The sequence below is a fragment of the Corvus brachyrhynchos genome, unplaced genomic scaffold (genome assembly GCF_000691975.1).
Source record: "Corvus brachyrhynchos isolate BGI_N302 unplaced genomic scaffold, ASM69197v1 scaffold23, whole genome shotgun sequence".
NCBI lineage: Eukaryota > Metazoa > Chordata > Aves > Passeriformes > Corvidae > Corvus > Corvus brachyrhynchos.
The window spans coordinates 8518309-8543532 of record NW_008238983.1 but is presented as its reverse complement, the minus strand read 5'-3'; the positions used below and the strand labels follow the sequence as shown (position 1 = coordinate 8543532).

The following is a 25224-nucleotide window of genomic DNA, read 5'->3' as shown; positions in this document are numbered from 1 at the left end:
AAGGCAAAAGGAAAACTGAATCAAAGTTCAGTAGTACACTGCTCTTTATTTGCTACTGCCAGCTGAAGGCCATATACACCTTGAAATATCTGTAGGTTTAAGACTTAATATGAGCACCTAGGAACTGATGCAAAGCAAAATATGTAAATGGACACTCTAGAGGAAATAGTGTTCTTATTTGTTCAATCTGCCCATTGAACATTACTTCTTATCAATGTATTATGTCAAAATAAAATTATCCCACTTTGAATAACCTGGTTTGAAATGCAGTTAGTATTTAAGAGTACCAGTAATCAACTACTTCACTGCAGAATTAGAACAGTAGTCTAGTCATGCTCAATACTTCAGTGTTCATTATCTAGTATCTTGGCTGCTGATCACGCCTTTTATAAAATATTAGCTATGCAAAATAGCATGTTAGCAAGTTTGCTTTTAGAGGTGGAATGCTTTTCAACAGATTTTTCCAATTTTATGTTCTGCAGTGGATTGTTCTATTCTGTTCTACATCCCTATTCAACAGCACGTCCTATTCTGTATGCAAAAAACCAGCACATTAACACAAATTACACATTTTCACAGCACTGTCCTTCAGCCCCATAAGTTTCCTTTCCATTCCTACATTCCCTTTCTGCCTCAAAGACAAAACATCTTCCACCCCCTCACTCCACCTCTTGCTTGCTTCCATAAGCTCAAAACCAGACTTGTCCAGGAAAAAAAATACATTTTTATAAATCTACACATTATATACACATATATATAACATGTTATCTATAAACATGATGTATACAAAATTATGTATATGCATATGTGTGTGTATATATATAATCCATGTATATCTTGTATGTTGTGCATACATATATGTTCTATATATACATATATAAATTACATTCATTTTTTGCATATGTGAAAGAGATTATTTAGGTTTAGGTTACAAAGATCACAGAGTTTATATATAAGAAAGCTGGTGTTTTTAATCCAGGATACTTATTGTCAATATGTACAGCTTACCTGTAAATAGGTTAAAAAGTTCTTAACACCATTAAGACCATGTGTAGAGACCTATCTAAATATTAGGAAAAGTGCCTATTATCAATTATGAAGCAAGTTTGAAAGCACATTTGCAATGGAAGACTGGGAAGTCTCCCCCGTTGAAGGGGATTTGGTATGTATACAATGATTAGCAACAGCCTCATGAAATCCCTACAGCCCAAAAGATTTCCATGCAGTTAAAGTTACATTGAATTCTATGGACATGACACCCTTTACAATACCATTACTTACTGTTGTTATTCTCTGCATATATCCTTATAACCGGCATCATCTCGAAGAGCACCTTGGGCTTGGATTCTGTCAGTCTCATGTTTCTTCTGTCCCAACCGGCTCCTTCCAAATACAGCCCATACACGTAGACACCTTCTGAAGGAGGGCTTGTGATATCATCTTTCATCCATTTAGTGACTTCATTGCATAGCACTACACTGTCAAGAGCCCATCCTTTGTTAGCTCTAGTTATTTCCTGCCCAAACCAGACAAAAGTTAGGAGGTTACAATTTCACATGAGCACATAACCCTTTTTCCCAGCAGTTATTAGAAATAAATCTGTATGGTTGTAACATATCCTCTCCAGTACAAAAAAAACCCCTCTAATTCTCTATGATATCCATGTTTACAGCATTTGGCTTCTCTCTAAGGGAGTGATGGCATGGAACTGCAAGAAAGCTTTCAGTACTTTATCCACTATATTCGATGTTCAACCTTTCTATTATATACAATATCTAAAGACCATACCAAGTAACACATCCACTGAATGCCAATGGCAGCCCGCTCTTGTGAACACGAAAATTTCACAGATTTGATGAGATGAGAAAACATTACCTGCATGTGGTAAGTGAAACATATATTTTGGGTTTACCTTCCTTTTTCTGCACCTCTACTCTTCAGTAACTGTATTCTTAATGAGTAAGAACTCACTCAGCTCTAAAGCTATGTAAAGAGACTGCAAAAAAACCTGTTAGTTAATGCATTGGACAACACTCAGTTCTCAGTTGCCCAGTTCCTTACTATCCCATACAACTGATTTATGGCAAACCAAAGTTTTATCCTGGTCTTGCAATGGCTTTCAAAGATCTTTGGTTGAAGTAATTGGAATTGATGCTTGCCCCATACTGCATTTACTGAGATGATCCAACAGAACACAAGGTTTATAGTTCAGTGATCATTCTGGCTCTTCCTCTTTCTTGTTTCTATTTGTTTTACCACATAGCAAGAAAATCACTTTGGTATTTACTTGGGATACTAGGTTGTTATGTATCCACAGCTCCTTTTTACAGAACCAGAAAGTACTGTAGTTTCCAGCTGTTTCAGATCCTGCTAGTAAACCTTTTCCACAAGCTTGGATGCAAAATATAGTCCCAATTTAAGACTGTTCACTCAAAAGAAATATTTTGTTACATAATTCCAAGGCTATATGCCTGACATTTTAGATTACATTGCCCAGACCTCAGAGTAAGAGGGGACATTTTTTCTACACCACAAATCTTCATTGTCTTCTCCAAAAGTTCAGGCTTTTTTTCCTGAGGTCCCATTGTATTTTTACCCAACTATTCTTTTCAAATTTTACACATTCCAGACACTTACTATCTCCAGTATGTCCCTTTAAGCTGACCAACACAGGCATTTATTGCTTCCTTTTAAAGTAAAAATGTTGCTGAGCAACCAACATAATCACCAAGTCAACACACACACATGTTAACAAATACATCAAATATCATACTTATATGCATTAATAAAGGAAAGTCTTTCCCACTTCATGAAGAAAGAGTTAATCAGAAGTGACATATAGGATTAATTCTGGAGAGCTTTTCTGCCCAGTCTCCAGTCAGGTGAATACTGAACACAGAACAAAAGAGAGGGGAAAAAAGACAAATAAATTCACGGACTTAATGACCATTCTTAGAGATATCACAATGGAAAAACGAGACTATATTTTTTCTAGTCTACCTTAGTTGTGAGGCAGCCTCTACTTATTTGGGCCTTGGTCAACACAGGAAATATATTTTAACATATTAGTGGTTGATATGCTGAAAAAGAATATGCGAAGGAAGAGCAGTTCACTCAGGCAATATTAGACAGTCACAGATCTTCCCATGTGTATAAACTCATCCTTCATCAGACAATATATTTTATTTTTAAAAGCTTGTCAAAAAATAAGCAGAATAAGACTTCAAACACAATTTACCTGCCTCACCGCAGTTAAAAATCCTTGAGGATTAAAAAACCCTGTCATCCAGAAACAGTTTGGTCGACTTTCAAAAATCCACTTGTAAAACTGGTGGTTTCTTTCTAGAAGCTCAGTAAACCAGAAACCAAGTGTACTGGAAGGCCAAGATGCCTAAAAACAGTAAACATGTTTTAAAATAGCATACTGCTGTCAAGAAAAGCTAACTCCTCCCATGGTAATAAACAACATAATATTAGCAAAGCATATTTGAAGATCATCTATCATATCTTAACTTTAATTTGATGCTTGAACTTTGCATTCCACTGAAATCTGAAGCCAATTCTTTCTCTGTTCAAATTCACGTCTACTATTCCATTTACACATGCTTAATGCTGTCTGTGGTAATTGTCCATTTTATGACATTTTTGTAAGGTTAGATAACTGTATAAACTAAGAAGAAAAATTGCATACGTGTCTTTCTAATTCTAAGGTCAATATATCAAGATAACGTGATTTCTGTAAAACTGTTACGCATTTTTTTTTTCTTCTGAATAAAAGCTAAGGCAAACTGAACTTGGATTATGTGGAGATATAGTTGTGTTGTGAAGTATCTGTTTAGATCTAGGTTTTGTACCATGAAAACACTTTGTCAGTAGAAACAAAATAAGCAAACAACAAAAAAAAATCCCTGTTTTTCGTTCCATCAGTTGCTGTTAACAGCTCTAATTGTCCTTGAAAACAGTTTCTATGGGGAGAGGCTGAGAGCTGGGATTGTTTAGCCTGGAGAAGAGAGGGCTCAAAGAAGATATTATGTTTATACCTTGTGTAGAGAACAGAAGATGGACCCTGATCCTTGTCAGCAATAGGAGAGAAAACAATGGGAACAAGACAAAATACCAGAAATTCAGTTTCAGCTTAAGGGCCTTTTTGTTTGGTTGGCTGGTGGTTGCTGATTAGTTGAGTTTTACTGTGAAGGTGATCAAACAGTGGAATGGGTTGCACCTCTCTGATTCTGGAGCCTCCTGAGAAACCTGCTTTAATGTACCCTGCTTTCAGAAGTGTGATTAAACTAGACTGCCTCCATAGGTTCTTTCCAGCATCTACTGTTCTGTAATTATGTGGCTGTAAGTCAAACTCAAAGAACACCAATTTTGACCAAGGTGGACAGGCCACCTCTACTTAACCCAGAAAAGGAACATATGTCAATTATATATGTTCAGTAAATAGCACCACGGTAGTCCACTAATGTGGGTGCTATTTTTTAAAATCCATCATCACATTTTAAATTACTCTCCTGTCTCAAGCTTTTTTATCCTGCCAATATGCAACAGGCTGTTAAAATGGGAAATATCTGCATCCCCCACATTCATTTCAATTTCAATAAATGAAAGAAGGCTTGATTTGACTATGTTTATTTTAGCATAAAATCTATTCCAGAAGTTGGACAGCTCTGGTTAACACTTCTGAAACAAAGTTTGAAAAACTGTGTTTGCTATAAGTCTAGCAGTTTAATCTAGTCTCTTCAGATATAGGTTTTTTATTTCTCTCCATAACAAGTTATGTACACCTACTTTTTTCCAGCTAGCAGGAATCCTTCCATCATACATGCAGTCTAAAGCATCCCTCAGATTTTCACTCATAACTATTGTCCCATCAATGGCAAGTTTTAGATCAGTCAGAGTGCTTCTCACTAAAGAAATTACTCTCTGCATTTGTTCAATCTCCTGTCGCAAAAATATATGCATAGGTTCAAAAGGTCCCATGTTTTTTAGTTTTTCATTTACCTGTAGGTAGAAAACCAAAGATCCTTCAAGAGAAGTGAAAAAACAAAGTTGCCTTTATGTCAAAGTTAAGCCACAATATGATCTTTAATACATAACATAATTCATTTATTAACTTAAATGGTGAGTTTGGCACCTCCCTTGAAGGGAGACAGAAACACGGGATTTGCTCCATGAGAAATCTATGATGCTAAGACTGGCTATGTTTTCAGTCTGTCATGATTTAGTCTGTATATCATTCTATGAGCTAATGCCATTTAAAGGGATTTGTAAGCTGGTTACCCTAGATCAAGGAATTCAGCTTTAATTCTAGCAAGGAATTTCATGGTTCTCTTTGCACAAACCAATCAAGAGTAATTGCCCCAGCTACTTTACTTCAACATAGTAGCAATGCCTGGAACTATCACAATACCAGGCAGCCTTGTATTCTAACCAAACTTACAGGTACAATTTTAATCAAAAGTGTAAAATTGACAAGTAAACAACTGCATGAACATAACTAGAAATTTTATCAACAACCTCAGTTAAAAGTTGATGATCCTACCTCCCCCACAGTGCAAATGACAGCTTAAGCATTAATGGATTTAATATTTTTTTTTAAGTCCTCACAAAAGCCCTTCAGCACACATTTCATGATTTCATTATAAACTTTAATTGTTTGGTCACATTTCTTCAAAATGGGAAGTATTGCCTGTATGAATGAATTCAAATATGGTTTTAGAAAAGTTGTTGGGTTGGTTTTTTTTAATCCATAAAAGGCAAGATGGAGCAAACGTTTTTCATCAGCCAGTCTGGCTACAACTGCCTCTCGAGTTTCCCCTCCTCCACCAGAGCTATCTTTAGGCTGAATACTGAGGATGGTGTCCAATACATCTTTGGAAACTTTACTTTGGTAGGTGATATCCGCATTGGGGTGCAAACCAAACACCTCTGGCATATCATAAGCAGGAAGGCTCTACATAGTAAAATATGAAAAGAGTATAACTGGAGATTTAGAAGCAAATCATTAAGAAAAAAACCACCAAAAAATATCCCCAAATAAACATAAAACCCAACACAAAACAAAACCAAATAAAAAATAGAAAAAAAAACGTCTCAATTACTGTAAAGTAAGAAGCTAGATTTCTTCAAATAGTCTTAGGCCAAATAACTTGCTGTGGCCTATTAGTCATGTCACAGCCCAAATCACACCAAAAAATAGAGTTATAATATCTATGTGCGATTTTAATAGTAAACTTGTACTCTCATATATCTAAACCTTTTATTTCCAAGAGGTTGTACCCAATGTCTGGACTCCATTCTTTGCCCTCTTTAATAACTTTGTGCCTTTAGGTACATCCCGCAAGAAAACCGCATGAAAAAGAAAACATACATTGCTGTCATGAAGATGATAACATTGATAACAATAAGTAGTTGTCACTAATAGATATGCAGACTACTAGAAATCAGTAAAAAAATCTGTGATTAAAAGACAAAATACAGGTACTCAGAAAAAAAGAAAAATTATAAGGAATTAGGAACTTATGAGAAACAAGCGATTAGTTCTCATTTACCAACCTGTATGTACTGAAGGTATTGATCCACCATAGTACATTTGGGTATGCTGTAACCTTTGTAGAAGCTGAATTCAGGACTGAATATATTTTCACTGAACCAAACCTTTACAAAGGTGTTCATGAGTCTTTTGTCAAAGTCATCTGTCACACGACCACCATACTGGATCTCACCTATCATGTAACAAACAGTACTCCAGGAGATCCCCTAAAACCAAGCAGAAAGCAGTGACTTTAGCCAATCCTTTTCTCATTTACTCTAGATCTGCCTTAGAAAAAACAGCTGATGTACCGTGTCTGTCCCATTTGGAAGAAAATTATTTTCCTATTACTGTTTTTTTTATTATAGTCTTGCATTTCCAGAACACCTGCAAGGATTTCTCAAAATATAATTCATTGACAATGAATTCAACAGCATCTTGAAGGCAGCAAGAAAGTTACAGGTATATTTGAATCCTCCTTTCTCTTAAAATGCCAACTGCAAATTCCCCTGCCACAGACTTCTCTGTATGACAATAGACCATACAGAAGTAAGAAACATAGGATAAATTCTCGCAGAGTTATTGAGAACCACTTTCGATTTCTTCATGCTGCAAAGATAGGTTGGAGGGACCAAATCTTATTAGTTGTACTCAAAATAGATTTAAACAAAAGAGTATTTTAAATACAGTCATCCATTTTTAAATAATTGACTTAATTAGAATTGAAAAAAGGGTCTGCACTTCTAAGGTTTATATTTTTGAGATGGCTGGGAAGGCTTTTTTTTTTTTTAATGTACAGGTTAATACAGAAATTAAACATGCACCAGATTAGAAGTCTAAGTCTGCTCCTGTAGAGAGAGGTATACTTGAAATATTGAATGTTTGTGGAAAAAACAATAAGTTAAAATCATTCTTGTAGTTCAGTTATTAGGAAGCCTTTACATACATTCCACTACTAGAAAGATCCACCACCTTAATCCACCTTCCCCACAAAATCATTAATTACCTTCTTGGTATCCATGCGATTCAAGTGATTTTGAATGAACTGCACAGTAGCATTGAAATCAGCTTGATTAAACTCATAGGGTATATTCCAACCCAAAGATCCAAACTTGCGTCTTTCTTGAACAGTGGAGTGTAGAAAGGCTACAGCATACAAGAGTGGTTTCCATTGCACCATTTTACTGGCATCTAATAAATCCTGGCTGACACCTATTGATTGCAAACGGGCTTAATGAGAATCACAGTAATCGTCTTTTTCAAAACTACTTAAAATCAGTGCTAAAATATCACTCTAGAAATATTCACTTGGCTCTTTGCATCTCCCAAGGGCAAATTATTGTCCCACAAAGTGTTCTGTGCTGGAGACATTTTATAGCATGTTATTAAGTTGCTCAAATTAAAAGAGTAAACTTCAGGGGAAAAAACTCACAATTTACTAATAGCTGAATTCACATCAAGTTGCTTCCTGCACAGAATCTTTGTCCTTTATTTTATGTAGTGTAAAGAGCACTTGATCGCCAACAAAGATTAACATGTCATTTTTCTCCCAAAAGACAGAAGATTAAAAATTCAAACACTTTGAACTGAGATATTAGAAGCCAGCATGTGAGAAAAGAAAAGGCATTTCCTTTTTTGCTGTCCAATTACTTCTGGCAACAGAACTTCAGCATATCTTCTCTTCCTTTTAATTTTCAAAACAAAAACCAAGATGTGTCCTGGCATCATTGTGATCAGTTCCTCAGACTATCTTATACCTACTACCAGTTTAACATGACCACACAATAGCATCACAGTCCAAGCATTAATTTTAAATTATTACCATTCTAGCACTCACCACTGTATGTTCTCTTTAGTCCAGCTCTGAGGCCTTGTGGTGGTTCATTGGTAAACTTAATTGACATTTGAAGAAGGGTGATGGGGAACTCTTTGTGAATGTCAGTTGTCATCCACAGTCGAAAACTTTCATGAACAGTCTCTGTCTCTATTATAGTGTCCATCAACTCATCCAGAAAATCAAGTCCAAGGTGGCAGTTTTGCAGAAGTGCCCAACCTCCCTAGTTTAAAACAATAGAATATAAAAAGTTACCAACATTGTTCACAAACTGAAGTCACTCCTTGAGGAGAGCTAAGCTGTGTGCTGTTCCTTCTGAAGGTGGTGTTAGCTTATTTGGTTTTTTTCACCTGAACAAGTAGTCCTCACTTGTCTCATCTGGTCTTTATAAGTAGTGTCTACCTTTTCCATTTCAATACATTTAAAACATCCATCGTCATGACTACAGTGCTGATAGAAACGGATAAATTTTGACTTACATAAGGGAGCTCAGGAGTAGCTCCATAGAGCAAGCTGCTAAACCTTGTTCCTTCCAAGGGTTCCAGGCTTGGAAAATAACCAAATAAACATACTCAATTAATCTATTGCTATCAATCAATAGATGTCAAACTTTCCTATATGAATTACCATATTTCATTACAAACATCTCATATACCTCATCACTAAGAGAGCTTGTGAGACAGTGAGGGAAAGTAACTGCATTTCCCTTAACTAAACAAAAGGTGCTCCTCTCCCCTATTTTTGAATGAGTTTCTTCTGATTTGATCTGCTAATTAGTTCCTTATATAAAGTTATCAAACAAGAATCTGAAGCAAAAGTCAGACTGAAACAGGTTATAAAAAGAAGCTCATAACACAGGAGAGTAAGAAGCTCAATCTTTTCACTTCAGCAGGCATAACAATAGTATCACATGATGTGCAAAGCATGCCAAATTGGAACATCTCACCTTTCTCATACAGATAGTTTTGTTCTTTTAATTCGTCTTCCTGTAAAATGCCTGTGCTACCAGATTGTCCCTCCCAAGTCCAAATTCAGACTACAGCAATACAAACTATTTTGCTATACAACCTTGTTTTTCTCAAGTTTATGTAACTATCAATATCATATTTGGAATTCATTTTCTTCATTTAACAAAATACAGCCATATTACTAAAAATAAAAAACTGAAGAAACAATCTGAAATGCTTACAGAAGAATATTTACTGGTGATGTAACCAAAAAAAAAAAATCAATTCAGCTATGTTCATCAGTCAGCAATCTACTATCTACTATAAAAACTCCATTTCACATGAAAACCACTCCATTTTCAATTAAAAACATCTGCACAGCATCAAAATGCTTGTTTATGGCAAATTGAAGGACTGTGAAAAGACAGTTCTCTTGCTTAGGACACTTATATAAATAAATATAGTGGTTTGCTTCAGCATTAACTACCCACCAAAAAACATTATCTCATGAGAGGATTTTTATTTCTAAGTGTTTAATTCAGAGAGAAAAGCGCTCAGATTTTTGTCACTTACATGAGCCATTGTCCGCTGTAGAAGTTTACGAGCGTGGATTCCTTGCCCCTGGCCCATGGAAACACAACACGTTTCTGTCTTCAGTTTTTTTCCCAAAGCAATAATTGAGTCCGTAGGATCAGAACCCATGGAAAGAAAGCATATGAGAGGAGTACGTGGATCTGACTCTTCCCATGTTTTCTCCAAGTCCAAGATGACTCCCTCTGCATATTTCTCCCCCATAGTGTCAGTGATATATTTTCTTGCCTATATTAAAAAGGGTAAATTTAACTCATGACCTAACCATTTAATACTGTTTTCTTCTGAGGGTGAATACAACCAATAAGTCAACTGAAGACCAAAGGCTGCAAAAAATTTGTATCAGAAATATAAATATGCAACAAGTTTATTTTTACATGTCAACACATCATACTGTCTTTGAAGGTATTATTTCTTATAGCCTTATAAGATCAGTTAAAATTTCTAAAATAACTATTATATGACATATATCTGTATGTATTGCTATATATAATACCTATAATTAGAGTATAATAAAAATAATAACCTCTCTAAAACTTTAGAAAATTTTCATGATTTAAAGATGGTATCTCCATCAGATAGTGTTACTCCTATCTTTAAGATCTAGAAAAAGAGGAGGAAAGGATTAAAGACAGGCTTCAAAGCTCTTAGGCCTTTCCCACTTTAACAGTTAGACAAGCAATGAATTAACAGTAGTAATTATTAAAATAACTATCACTAAGTAGAAGATCTAGAGGAACAGGTGACAACCATCTCTTTTATCCCTTCTTTATTTATCTTTAAAAATTCTAGATTATTGTTCTTTTTCACAAAGAAATAGAAAACGCTCTTTCAAACAGTCAGAGATGTTTACCTTTCTTGTACTCTTCCCCACCACAAAAAGATAAAGCTTCTCCTTCATACCTCTGGGTTACTTCTCGGAGACAAAAGACATTCAGTGTTAAACATTTGATAAACTATCAGTTTTCATAAAACCATTGAAAGATGAAAGTTTACATTGCCCCATTAACAGTAGATGAACTAATTTTGCATTATGTGTTTCAGACACATAGCACATATCATAGAGATACTCTTTATACAGTACTGCTTAACCTATTGACTGCAGTTTTTCCAATAACTGCTGAGCTTGTCTCTGAATCCAAACACAATGTCTAAAGATGTGTATCAATAAAATTAATACCCCACTTTTAGTGATGTATTCCAGTTTCAGCAAATTGTCCTTAATTTCCCTGAATTGTCATCAATTTTACAATTTTTAGTTCTTTTGCACTGGAGAAGAACATAAAGATTAAAAATAGGCTCCTAGAAGCTGATTTTTCTTTAAAAAAGGTCTATTTAATAAACTTCAATTTTATACTTTTCCTAATAAATGGCTGTAAATTGAGAGCTTTGAACAGACTTTAATATAGATTTTTCTAAAGTGGGTCTAATTTTTCCATGCAAGAAATAGTTTCTCAATTAAAGTGTTTTCAATTTTCTTTTCTTTCAGCCAACCGAGTTCATTAAAATATTTTACTTCAGCCTAACATGGGGACACTTCTAAAATTCCAGTGAGTAGGTAAGGAGAGCTAAAAGTACCCTTCTGAACTGATAAAGCAGATCTGGATAAACACATATGATTTGAGTAGAAATCACCACAGCGAAATCATTGGATAATATTTCTTCAATATATTGCAATAATTTTGCTATCACTGTACTTGTAACAAATACATAAATGGTCTGAAAAGAATTTCAGAAAATACAATATAAAGGTCCATTGCAAAAAGGTGTTTAGCATTACATAAAATAGTACTAAACTGCAATCTGGAAACTATTATTCTAGTGATACCTAAGTAGACCATGTAAGATATATAAATATACCTGAGCTATGGTCCTGTCAGGACACCAAGACCTGATAAGAAGAAGATGTCTGAAGCAGTCCAGAGATTGACCATAGCCACCAGGAACCAATTCTTCTTCAGGATTTTTACTATCAAACCAGATTTTCCACTGTTTCTCTTCTTTGGAAATCTGCAATTATACCATCAAAGAAGCAAACATCACGAAACAGACAGGTTATATTTTCACTGCCACCTGGTCGCAAACTTTTAATAAGAGTCAGAGACATGTAATCCACACTAGCAATATTAGGCCACAGATTTGATAAGGCTATTAAAAATTATAGGATAAATTTTCAGATTTTAAGTATGGAATTGTAGAATGCAACAACAACCTTGAGTGTTCATATTCTGAAAACAGGAGCTACTAATCAGTATTTTCTATTATAGTTATGTCAGAACATGGATAGCTAGGCATGGACATAGCTTTGAGAACAGCAAGTACATAACTGCTCCCCACACGAACATACAGAAAGTTTTCTTCACCTATACCAAATGCTATTTACCATTAGCTACAATACACTTAGTGTCTGACAAGACTATTCATACAAGTATTGAATTTACCGAACACCCTTTCCCTAACTTTTACTCCATGTAACCACAGAAATACTGCAACAAGCATCATAAAACCTAGTGTAAGAAAGCACAACAGGGATGCAAGAAAATCTAACAACCAGAACAAGATTAAAGTTGCAATATGTGAATTGAATAATGGCAAGTGTAATCACAATCTGAAAATATTATAACTATATAAAGTGTGAAAAATCTACGCTCTTCTTATTTTCCTGGGGGGAATTGAGTCTTTATATCAACATAGGTTGCTAAGAAGTCAGGGCCACAACTGTGGCTTTATGCTGTCAGTTTTGTTTCTTCTCTATAAAATAAACCAGTTTCCCACCACATGGCTTGATCTCTACCAGACAATCACTTGTTAAAAAAGAGATCAATTTTAAAAAGCTCTTACGTACTTGGTCAAGAATATCTGAAAACTGCTTAAGCTTACTGAGCTCCACCAAGTTCAACCAAGTCATATCCAGAATCCATTTAGCTGGCTTAGGAGGACAAGCTTTAAGGTCTAGGGAAGCACCACCTGCAAGAAATTGAAATTAGTTATAATTAGTTGGAGAGACAATGAAAAATAAACAAAATAAAAGGGAAAAAACTAATACAAGAATCCAGGTTTTTAATCATGATGTTCCAGGAGTTTTCTACATTAAAAAAACATGCCATATTTGATTAAGCTGAGTTTGCAATTTTGTTAGTTTAATTTTTTTTTCTATTATGTACCTTAAACAGAAGCCTTAACCAATTTATATTTTGAGGTTTTACTGGTGTTTTTGTGCAATGTGCTTGGAAATAAATCCTTTTTGGGTAAAGATATTCTGAAGATTCAGCATGGAAAAATTCACAGATATAATCCATAAATAAATATTGCTTGGTAAATCAAGTCTCTCGGAAAAGTAATACAAAATGGATCCAAACTTCCAAGTGAATTCAGTGGTGTGTGCAATTAAGACCAAAGCCTTGAACTTGTCACATTCAGCTAAGACTCTAATATTCTTTTAAACTTAGTATCATTTTCTGTTCCTATTTGCTGCACTTACTAAAGAAACTATAACATGTTTAGTACAATAATAGCTTTTCTAAGTTAAACACATACCTGATGGTATTTGAGCAGCAGATATAAAGGACACTTAACAATATTCCTTTTAAATTCTCACGATTCCAAAGGCATATTCATCAATATTCAGTGTGCTGCTATAAATTAGAACTACCATACAGTGCTGTCTGTCACCAGATAAGAATGATAAGCATGTATTCTTACAATTGCCTGGTTTCTCATGTGCAAAAGGAGCATGCTAGCTAGGAGATACAAATACATAAATTTTCTACAATAATAACATGCTCTCCTTAAAATTTATTCATTGTTCCAACCTTTAATAAGTGTCAGAAATTCTTCGTGCTTCACTCTGTTTCTTTGTATATCAATCTTCAAAGTAAGCAGTAATGTGAAAAGAAATTTGTGCTCCTCATAGAGCCCTCGGGCAGTATATTTGAATACTTCATATGTCATATGTTCAATAATATTAGTAACCCTCTTGCTGGTTATAGGGCTCTTGGTAGACCTGTTGGAAGAAAGGTCTGCAGTTGAATGTTGATTTGCTTAGGCTTTATAAGAGGGAATACTATGCAAAAGGAAAAAGGCCAAAGTTCAGTATTTTGAAAACATGAAAAACAATGGATCACAAACACAGAATATCAGACAGCAGGCTAGCAACAACTTTCAGATTGAAGGAGCAACAACAACAAAAAAATCCTTTCTAATCAAGCCTTTTTGCCCAGCTGTATAATGTTTTTTAATTACCTAATGGCAAATTTTGAAGGACTGTAAGTACATTAGAGGGATCTTTGCCTTGCCAACTGACAAAATTTTATAGGTATTTAAGCTGACAAGTCCTGGTCAAGACTGTAAGAAGCAACAGCCTTTTTTCTGATATTAGTTTACAATAAATCTTTACTATTCTACAGGCACCTCCAGGACTGGGTAAATACAAATGATACTTATTGTTCACTAAAATACCTGGCTAGGGAGCAGTCAAAAAGTCCCAGAAACTGCCGAAGGGATGTCTGGTACATGACATTGACCATGCTCATCTCAGTGATAAGGAAGTACAAGATGCTACCTCGAGTTGCAACTGAAGAAGAAACAAAAATGTATTCAAAGTAGAAATGCAGAACAGAAAACATTAACTTTTTAAAACATGTACCGTGAGCTTAAAACTAATGATACATGAAAATCCTTGGGTTTCTCTATTTTTACTGCCAGAAGAAGAATAAGATCATTCATTTAATCCTCATTTATACATCAGAAAAAAAAAGATATTTGCTGTTATTAATGCATACTATGTAAAGCCCAGTTTTCAAATATGAGCATATCTGGAGAGCAGCTCAATAGTACACTGCAATATTGAGATCATCAGCAGAACATGTAAAAATTATGGCTGTTTGAAATACTGTTTAAGAATCCAAACAAATTTCTCTTTACAGATTTTTACAAGAGTCATATAAAAGTCAAATGAACTACATTGATTTAACTTACCCAGTACTGATTAACTTCTTTGCAGTAGTTGTTCAGTTTTAAATACAAAGGTTTTACAATATCTGCAATGCTTTCTGGTACACTAACTGTACCATTTTACACATTTCCTAGAATGTAGGCAATTACAGAGAGCTATTTTTTCCCCTGTTTTTTTCACATTTTTACCTGCCAGTTAAAAGTCAAAAGACTCATGAAATGTGCTGACTATAATAACCCATGGATAAATGGTGAAGCTTTTATCAGAACAGATATAGAGTATTTAATGTTATATAGGCCCTGTAAAAGAATGTCAACATGTTGAACTCTAACACATACTTACCTAAACACCCTAATGACTGATACGCTTGTTTATAGATCAATGGGAAGTCTACAAAGAGAACAGTTCACTCAATTTTATAAATTCCACATGAGGCATAACACTGACTATTTTCTCCATTATAGCTCAATATGACATCTCCTAGACACAGTTTACTTACAGGAAAACACAGATCTCCCCCAACAATTTTGGTCTTCCTGATCTCATCATACTATTTCTCCTACTCTAAGTATTGACAATTTAAATATGTGGTCTAGCCATTTGTCTTCCATCACTACCTTCACTCACCAGGTCTGTACTCTTCGCGGGCTGAATTGATCTGTACTTCAGTTTCAGCAGAAGTTTGCAGTTTCTGTGTTACTTCTTCAGCAGTCTTCTTAGTGTTACTCAATACAATTAGTAGACTCTCATCATCTGCCAGAGAACTCTTAGTGCTTGTAAGTCGAAACAAAAGGTTATCTTCTAGGTCCTTAATCCTCCTTTTGTTCATAGTCACATCTTCAATAAGCTCAGTTCTTTCTTTCTCTAATTCCTATTGGATTACATGGTAATATTTGGGAAATAGAAGAGCAATCAAAACCAAAAATAATACATTTAGCTTAAAAAATACTGATCCTACTAAAACAGTGTAGGCCAAGACTAGATGCATGAATCTGGGGAAAGAATTCCATTGGTATTTCTGACACAAGATCTATTGCCAGGTTCTGGACCTGCTGTGTAAGTAGGCATTAACAAATCATTTCTGCAAATATTATGGAAGATGCCCATATCATGCCATAAAAGAAGTTCAGAACAGTAATTCTTTTTCTTCTCTTTTTGTTTCAGAAAAGGAATGCAAACACAATTTCAGGCATAGGGTTTTATTTCCCTCCATGTAATCTCATCCTCATTTATGCCTTGTTTTACAATCACCATATTGAAAATCTAGTCTCAATGGCCACCCTTAGTCATCAAATCAAGCACCAAGTATTTCAAAAAGTTCCAATACTCCTCCATCAAACAGGGATAATTTCAGCCTCGCACTAAAATGCTTCATTGATTAAGAAAGTATGTAGAACTTGAGTTACTTCACTATACATATTTATTTTATACTTTTAGTAATACAGTCTGGGTGGTTTATGTACCTAGTTTCTTTTCCAGTGTCCAAATATAGAAGATGGGTAACTCTTAATCAATAGTTTTACATTTAAAAAACAACTATTTGAAATCTCTGGAAAAATATTTTTCAGAGATAATAGTCCTTTCAGTTAATTCTTAAAATTAACCTTTAAAAACTTTATACATATTAGTGCCTCAGAGATAAAAATCCTCTACTGAAATATCATAAAATGTTTCAATATGTTGAAGTAAAAAGAAAGAAATGGGAGAGGATGGGTTAAGAGTTTTTTGTAAGATAAGGTTAATATGGATCTAATGAATGAACCGTTAGTGAGCCAGTTGATAGGAATATTTGCTGTGTCTAGAGAAGTACTTCACAAAGTTTACAAAGGTCTGGTGAATAATTTTAACAATGTCTCTCCAAACTTGGAAGTTCCATGTTCACGCCATCATTGCCAAGTCCATTTCCACTTTGCTTACTGGCTGCTAATATTCCAAAGAAACAGGGACAACTCTAAGAAATACACAACCTTTCATATAGCACTAGAGATATAAAGGACCTGAGCCCTTAGCAAGGCTTAAGGAAAGGTTTTACCCTCCCATTTGAGGAGTCTTCATTTCTACAGCTTCGAAAAACTGTTACAGCTTTTGAAATCGCTTTTTTCGTTTTCCACATTCTAAACTTCTGGCCTTCTCACCCTACATTCTCCTCCTACATTTCCAATTTAAGCATTTATTTCTTTTAAAGAATGCCCTTTTACCTTAGGAAGGAAATTAAGAAAAATCATATTATTATTATAAGATTTAGAGTTTTTTCTTGGTGTATTGAAACATCATCATCATCATCAGGTAGAAAATATTTAGTGGGGTACTCATTATAGAATAATGCAAGTGCAACATAACTTAGAAGATGTGCTTACTTACTCAAAAGATACTGACAAAAACTGATGAAAATAGACACGAAAACTACAGTTATCTGCATTTCAATCAACTGATGCTTCATGGAACTAAAGAAAAGTAGGTAACAGTTTCATGAAGCATTTTTTTCATGCAAGTTTCATGAAATAGAAACATTATTTTAAAAGAATAGTATTAAAATAAAGTAAGCATTCAATTAAATATAATAATTAACATACTGAGCCAAATTAAACTTCATGTTTTGCTGAGTTAATTTTGAAAAGTTAAACATAGAGTTCAATGCATTATAAAAACAGAAAGAGAAACAAGTTGGAAACAGTTACCAAACTAAAGTGAAGTAACCCTAGATAAAAACCTTAGTGAAAAAAGTCCATCTATTAAGCTCTTAAAATGCTTTTTGCAGATCAGAAAATGTACACAGTTGAAAGCTTTCTTCGTATCTTCAAAATTTTCCAGTCATAACACCAAGAATGCAGAAAAAATGAGCCAAGCTACCATGTACATAAATTCAAGGAACTTGCACCGAAGAGGCTATTTCAAATCCAGTTTTATGGAATTCCTTTCACAGGCAGATGACATTTTACATACTGTACCAAAGAATGCTATTTCTTGTTAATATTCATAAAATATGAAAGCTGCTACATATCTTCTATCATTCTGTCACAAAATGATTCACAAGTACAAGAATTTGCATCAACTGTTCCTTAAAAAACTTGAGCCTTTTCCAGCAAAAATCTTGATATATGAATGTGAAAATTCAAAAGGCCATAAAGAGTTGTTGCATACTATAACTCCACCAATAATCTGACTTATCTATGACACTAAATAAACAAGTTTTTTGTCAAATTACTTAACAGTCAATGTATCAAAATAATGATATCATTAAAATATTGTAAGTTATACTACATTCAGATATATATCAAATCTCTCAAATCCTATTATTACAAGAAATATAGTAGAATTAAATTTATACAGCTATACCAGCTGCCTGTTGACCACCTTATGCTTTGCTTGTATCTTGCGATTGGTTTAACATTCTGCTGGAAAATAAGAAATCAGTACCAGCATTCTTATCAGGAAACAATTAATTCTGTGAGATGTATGTGACAAAGATTCTACTAATGGGCATACCAGACAACAGAGAGTCAGACTTTGAAGAAACTTTAAATGACATGCTGTAAATGCTCCTTCTGCTTGTTGCAGGTCTAAACCTCATTCATTCTAAGACTGGAACCATATAAGAGATGGTGGAATGGGAAGAAGGATAGAAATGTGAATAAAAATCTTGAAGAACACTGATTTCAAATAAATAATCTCTTCTCTTTTTGGGACAGAAGTTCCGCACGTTCATTGTAACACTGGATATCACCAAGCAGTCATACTGCTCAAATCACTTGACAAACTATCTCACAGTAAAATAATTCCACCACCTTCCTACCAAAGGCTACAAAAGATAGTAAGAATCCAGACACTTCAGAGGGAAATCCCCAAATTCCCAAAGATGCATAATTAGACATCATAAAAAAGTATTTGGATGGTGGAATATGTTCCAATTGACCCCTCAGGAAACCTTGAACCACAAGGTGTATAAACAGAGGCCAAGAAAGCTGTAAAGGGGTAAGTATACTCCGTGGAAGTCCCCCTGCCTGTCAAGTGATCCAGTTGTCATTTATCTAGAGGAAATATCCCCAGGTGGTTTCAAACAAAACAGTAGTGAGTATAACACTCTGAGAAGCTGGTACAGAGTGTACCATATATCCACTTATTAGACATTCCCCCTCAGTGACAAAGAGGCCATTGAATAGTAGAATAATTTTAAGTTGGAAGGCACCTACAGAAATTAACTAGTTCAACCCCTGTTTAGATCAAAATAGCTCAGTTGCTCAGGGCAATGTCCAGGTGAATCTTGAACCCTTCCAAGAACTGAAAATCCACAAAATCCCTGGGTAATCTGTTCCTGGGTTTGACCACCCTCTATGTAATTATTTTTTTCCTAATATCTAATCAGAATTCCCCACGGTCCAACTTGAGTCTGTTACTTCTCCATCTATTTTTTGGCTTCCCTGAGAAAAGTTAGGCTCCTTTTCTGTGTCCTCCAAGCACACAGCAGTGGCATTGACTGCAGGAAATTGATAAACTGACTGTCTCCTGGAGGAAAGTACTGTATTTCAAGGCCCAAGAAGTACAGTTAGGAACAAGGCTTTGTGAATATACACATCACAGTGTGTTTTAGATAGACAGTGATAATTTCATTACATAGTGGGTTGTCAGTGGTTGAAGAGAAGCTGATGGTGCAATGAAGCTGTCTGACAAAAGACAGACTTTAACAGATTGAGCGTGATTTCTCTCATGAGATCCATGCACTGTTTGGAAATGAAATGCAACTACTCGACGTGAATAAGATGACTGAGGCTATTAACGAGAAAAATCATACATTGGCGGGGCAGCGGCAGGTGTTGGAAGGACAGGAGAAACTCAACAGATGCCACAGTAAAGAAATAAAGACATTCCTGTCATTTGTCCCTAGGGAAGGTAAACTGGAACTGTTGCCAAAATCTTAGTAGCTACACACTCATAGCTGCATAGTGTCTCATGACACCAACATTGCCTGACCTTATAGTTACAGGGATTAGCTGTTCTGCAGTTTAAAAGATCAGCCTCCCTCCAGAGCTGCTGGTGGCATGTTGATTGGGACTGGCATCCCGAACCTGGACTTCCTCAACTAATACGTCTGCAATGTCAAAATAAGTAGGTAGCCCATTTTCCCTTGGAGCAAGGAAGAAACTATGTCTGAATTTTTGCACTAGGTTATGTTGCCATGAGCTCCAGAGTGTGTAGACAGAAGAACATCAGTTTTGATTTCAGGCCCTTTTGCTTTTCACAGGCCATTCTCATGAGGTTATAACTCATTGAGGCATGAAAAATAAGGTGAATATGTTAGAGCTGCAACAATAAAGAGACAGAGAAACTTCCACATTAATGAGTCAATTGCTTCTGTGTCAGTTTTTAAACCATTGCAAATAGATTATATTAAGAATAATCATAATAGAGAGAGCCAGAAAGTTACCTTGATATGACAATAGAGAGTAATAAATTAAAATAAAATAAAATGTTCTACAGGAAAATATAAGAAGTACAGCCAGGAAAATAGATATAATCAATTCTTTTACCTGTTTCTCTGTGAGAATGACTCTGCCTAAGAGTTGATTTTCAAGACCTTTCATGGTTACAGTAAAGTCAATGATGGAGGTTCGAGCACTAATTTCAGGAGAGTAGCATGGATTTGACAGTTTTGTAGTAATGTAAAGCCTGAAGCCATTCATAACATCTATTTCCTTATCACCAACTTTCACCTTAAGAAAAATATTAAAAAGAAGTCTTGAAATATCAAGAACCAATACATGCTTTTTCAGATACTACATATAGGAAAAAGGGTTACATTTTTCTGCTTAAAGACATAAAAATCCAGTTTTAAATCATACATCTGATGCAAACAATTTGTTGAGAATAGACAAGGACCACTTTAAATGGCCCATTCACAGATTATTTAAACGTTTAAAAATTGTCATAAGCAAAGGAATAAGGAACTCTGCATTAAATATATTAAGCATTTGTGAACTTAAACCCTACCTTTTTTCTTCTTGTATTAGCATTAATCAAGTTTAAATGAGTTTAATTTTTTATCGTCCTAAATTTATCCGGAGTTATTTTGCTAAGTAGAAGGACATGAGGAGGGAAAGGGAAGAAAGGGGAAATTCCACGTTTGCTCTTTTGTTTTACCTTGTTGGCTGAACCTGTTTTAATGATGTTTTTTTCCAAAACATTATCAAGTGCTGGGTCAAGCTCTTCTCCAACATCTTCTACTAAAAGAGGTCTTCCCAAAGAAAGGCTGTCTTCTAAGTGGTTTCTAAAATACTTGTGATTCAAAGAAGTGATCTAAAAACACAGATGCAGTATCTTATGCCCATTTACCAAGCTTCTTGTTAGTTTTATATTTATAAATTATTTCATTTTCTTTGAATTACTGCCAAAAACAATGATCCTGGGAGTAGACTAGTATTAAGGCAAAGATTGGGACCACAAGAAAAGGTAACATCAGCATACCCTATTGCCAGATCTCAAGGAATGCAAAGTTCTATTTTTCAACTGCAAAAGCAGAAGCAAAGCAGCACTGAGCACTTTCAGTTTTGATGTCCTATGAGTGCAACTACCCAAGAATTTCACAGGAAAATTCACAGGAACCTTTTAGCACCTTCAATTTTATCTAGGATAACATCTCCAAGTAAAACTTCAGCAAGGTCAATGCCAAGATAAAGTGTTCTTCTGGGGTTTTTTCACCCTTGAAAATTAGAGCTTTACATAGAACAGGACCTCAAATAATCTTTGATTTACAAAGTAGTCCCCAGTATAACTGTGATTTTCAACATTTTCTAAGCACATTCAGCTTAGACTTTAATAAAACTATAAACAAAATAATAGTTTTTAACATAACTAAGCAACCATTAAAGGTTTCCACACCTAGATAACAATCAACGTGAAAGTGGTAGTAATATTCTCAGAGCCACTCAGACTACTTTTTATGGCTTTCAGGGATTTTTCTTTTCAAAGATGGTTTATTGCTGTAATCATACTTGTAGCCAGTAAGGACTTCCTTTCTCTTTATTTTGTTGTTTGCATTGAATTTGTGTATCTTGCCTCTGTACATTCTTGCAATACATCTTCCCTGTATATTTGCAGAGAACTTAGCTCCTGACATCCATACTAAGACAACAGAAATTAACAATAATTTCTGATTAAAAGATGAACAAAATCATGCTGTGAATCTTAATTTATAAACACTTACATGAAATTGTATTAATCAACTAGTTGTTTTTTTCCTACCACTTATATTATTCTGAAAACATGGTTATTACCAGGCATTGCCCGTCCAGCCTGTTTTCCAACAGTTTATGTTTCATTAATATAAATTCATTAAACAAATGAAGACACCGGTGCTAAAGGATACACCTCCACGTCTAGCCAAATCTCAAATCTACTAAAATATATCAGAGATATTCTTTATATTCAAACCAGACTTTTCATACAAATGACATTTCCTAATCATTATGTGAATCACTGAATTGTAATGCTTTGTAAGCTAAGAGTTTTTAGGGATTATGAAAACACAAGCACTTCTATTACCTGAAGGTCATTTCTGCCTTCCTTATTTTTAATCCAAATTTTACCCTGTGCCTGTGGATCAATTAATAAAGGATAACGAGATGCTTTAGTGACAATGATTCCATTCTGTAAGGATAAGTCGTCATTTGGCAATCCTTGCAGGTTCCATTCACTGATAGTTGGAGCATCAGTCAACATTTCTATGAGGTTCAAGTTGTCACAAAAAGGAATTTTTCGGCTTTTCATTTCCTTTTGCCAGTCATTTAACAGCAGACTGCGGAACTCTTGGTTAAAAGGACCAGAATAGGACAGAAAAGCTGTAGCCAAAAGTACATCACCTCAAAGAGAAAAAGGAGGAAGAAAAAAAACCTAAACAAACCAAAGCATTGCAACTTTGCCAATTCTATTAATAAACAAGGTGTTTCCTTCAACAGTTGCTACGCATTTTGGCTGGTAACTGAAGAACACACTTTGACCCATAAAGAAGGCAAACCAGTCTTTTTCCCAAGGCTCATTGCATGGCATGACAATGCTACATATCAGTAGAGACCACATTTACTTTGTCCCTACAGTGTAATTGTAGGAATCAAGAGATCAGCATCTGGCAGCTCACCAAGGTCAACTCAGCACATATGTAATGCTATTCCAAACACCAGATCCTGCACAAGCATGACATGGAGGAATGAACTTACTCATAAACTTTCAATTCCATCATTTCCTTGTGCAATCATGAGAACATGCTTAAACAGTATTTGGGGGATGGGGGAGAAAAACCCCTTATAAGTACTAATTCAATTAAATTTTTGTAAATCAATTAGGAGTACTAGTAATAAAAACTGTCACAGACATCATTATGGAGATATTAACTGTGACAACTTTTAGTCTTCTGTTCAGATTCAAAATTTTCCCTCTAAATTTCATGACACCATAGTTTGAGGGGGTTTCGTACCTCTGAAATAAGAATGCAAAATTTAAACTGGAGAAGATATACGTTTATACTCAGCCCTAAAACTTTTTGGACACTTTCAAGTTATCTATAAAAGAAATAGGATAAATTTTTGGGGAAGGTATCCCACATTTTTAATAAGTTAATACACATATATGTATTTTACCAGCAAATAAAATACAATCTATTTACTTATAATAGATTATAATACAACCTACACAGCGATACCTGCTTTTTGCAGCCTTTCAAGGTAAAAGTCAGAGAAGAAACTTCAGCCCATAGTAAATGATGAGATAAATTTCATTTATTGATTGGTTCATTTAATGAAGAAATTATTTATTACAAAGTACTTTAGTTTACAAGTGCAAATTTTAAAAATTTTAATGATCTTCTAAGAAGCAAGTTTTTATGAACATTAGTAACTGCAGTTAAAAATATTGATTTCTACATATAAATGTCAGTGCCTGAGTATCAGTCTTCCTCTCTTCTATATATATTCTCAGTTATACACATTTTATTGGCGCTTGCTAACATATCCCTCTCTTCCGACTGTTGCTTACAAACATCAGTCAAGTTAAACCATTTGTGTCCCAAATATGTCCCACCACATTCACAATGTCCATTATCTTTTCTTTTAAAATATGAACTTTAGCCTTACATTTATTTTTCACCTAAAAGTGCTTTAGCAAAGGAATTAAAACAATTACCCTCATTTTTGAGACAGGGATCTAAGATACAAAGGAAAAGTATGACATTTCAAATGTTCTCAGTTTCACTACCCATTACAACTCAAGCAGCTTGCCTCCAAGTTTAAAGATGTGGATAAAAACTTACCAACTAGCCTCTTGGTTTGCATGGCAAATTCTTTACTCTGTTCTGTCCACCTCTCTTTTTCACCTGCTAAACCACTTATAAGACTTGAGGCAGTTTGCATTTTATGTCGGCAACGCTCAGCATCTTCCAGCAAAGTCTAGAGAAAACCATACACAAGGGAAATTGTTTACAGTCATATATCTGATAGGCCAGAAAAATCTCTACAACTCATTAAACCAGTAGATAAACAAGAGCTTAAAAATGTATTCTCAAACATCTCTATCACCATGCAGAGCAGGGACAGTGAGATGAAAAAATTATATCGGGACAAACTATCAACATCTGTCAGAAACTTGATTCAGTATTTCTTTTTAATATTTCTGTTCTTAACTTTCATTTTGGTGTAGTTGTTGAATAGCATGCAAAATTCCTGATACTTATTAATTCTGGGGAATTCCACCCAGAATTTGAAATACATTATACATATAGCATACATGAAACTTGAAGTTACAGTAGTAGGCACTAAATAAAGAATACAAATAAAATAGTTTTTGGTGGGGTGGGAGGGAAGAGGGGAGAGGGTCAGAGGCAAAGGAGAGGTAGAAACCAAAGAGGCAGCATACAAATCCTATCTGTCTCTTATCCACTGTCCATCAACATCTTTTTCAAGGAATAATAGTGAAATTGAAAGAACACGTTAAGTGTTCCTTAAAGTAAGGGTAAAAACTTCTTTTCTGTGAAGAGCCGTTCACCTGTTTTTCTCTCATTGCATTTTCATACTCTGCCTGCACAATTTCTAATTCTTCTTGCTTGGCTCCCAGTTCTTCTTGAGCTTTCTGCAGATCCAGCATAGCACTGGTTAGGCGTTTCTCCTGAATTGCTAAATTAGCCTACAGAGCATAAAAACATAAAAGTGTATTCATACACAGAGAATTTCAAAGAATTTGCTATAATATATTTCAGAAAGTTTTCCTGTACTACATTTCCAAATCAAACTGTTCAGTAGAGATTTCACCACTCAGTAAAACTTTTATTTGAATTTTACAACAAACTAAATTCTTATTTCAGATAACTGCACTTAAGCAGTTG

The 25224-nt window shown here is 34.8% G+C and overlaps 1 protein-coding gene across 1 annotated transcript in view; it reads right to left on the bottom strand.

The window, feature by feature from the left end:
• Positions 1–25224, bottom strand: part of DNAH5 (dynein axonemal heavy chain 5) — a 113895-nt gene that overhangs the window by 551 nt on the left and 88120 nt on the right. Inside the window, 19 exon segments of the mRNA XM_017738783.1 lie at positions 1282–1516; positions 3239–3391; positions 4792–5004; positions 5138–5180; positions 5781–5956; positions 6559–6762; positions 7542–7747; positions 8373–8592; positions 9890–10135; positions 11768–11917; positions 12753–12874; positions 13720–13910; positions 14366–14480; positions 15489–15732; positions 20387–20569; positions 20997–21152; positions 22398–22714; positions 24157–24292; positions 24888–25025. Of these exon segments, the coding sequence (XP_017594272.1) occupies positions 1282–1516; positions 3239–3391; positions 4792–5004; positions 5138–5180; positions 5781–5956; positions 6559–6762; positions 7542–7747; positions 8373–8592; positions 9890–10135; positions 11768–11917; positions 12753–12874; positions 13720–13910; positions 14366–14480; positions 15489–15732; positions 20387–20569; positions 20997–21152; positions 22398–22714; positions 24157–24292; positions 24888–25025 (3448 nt within the window).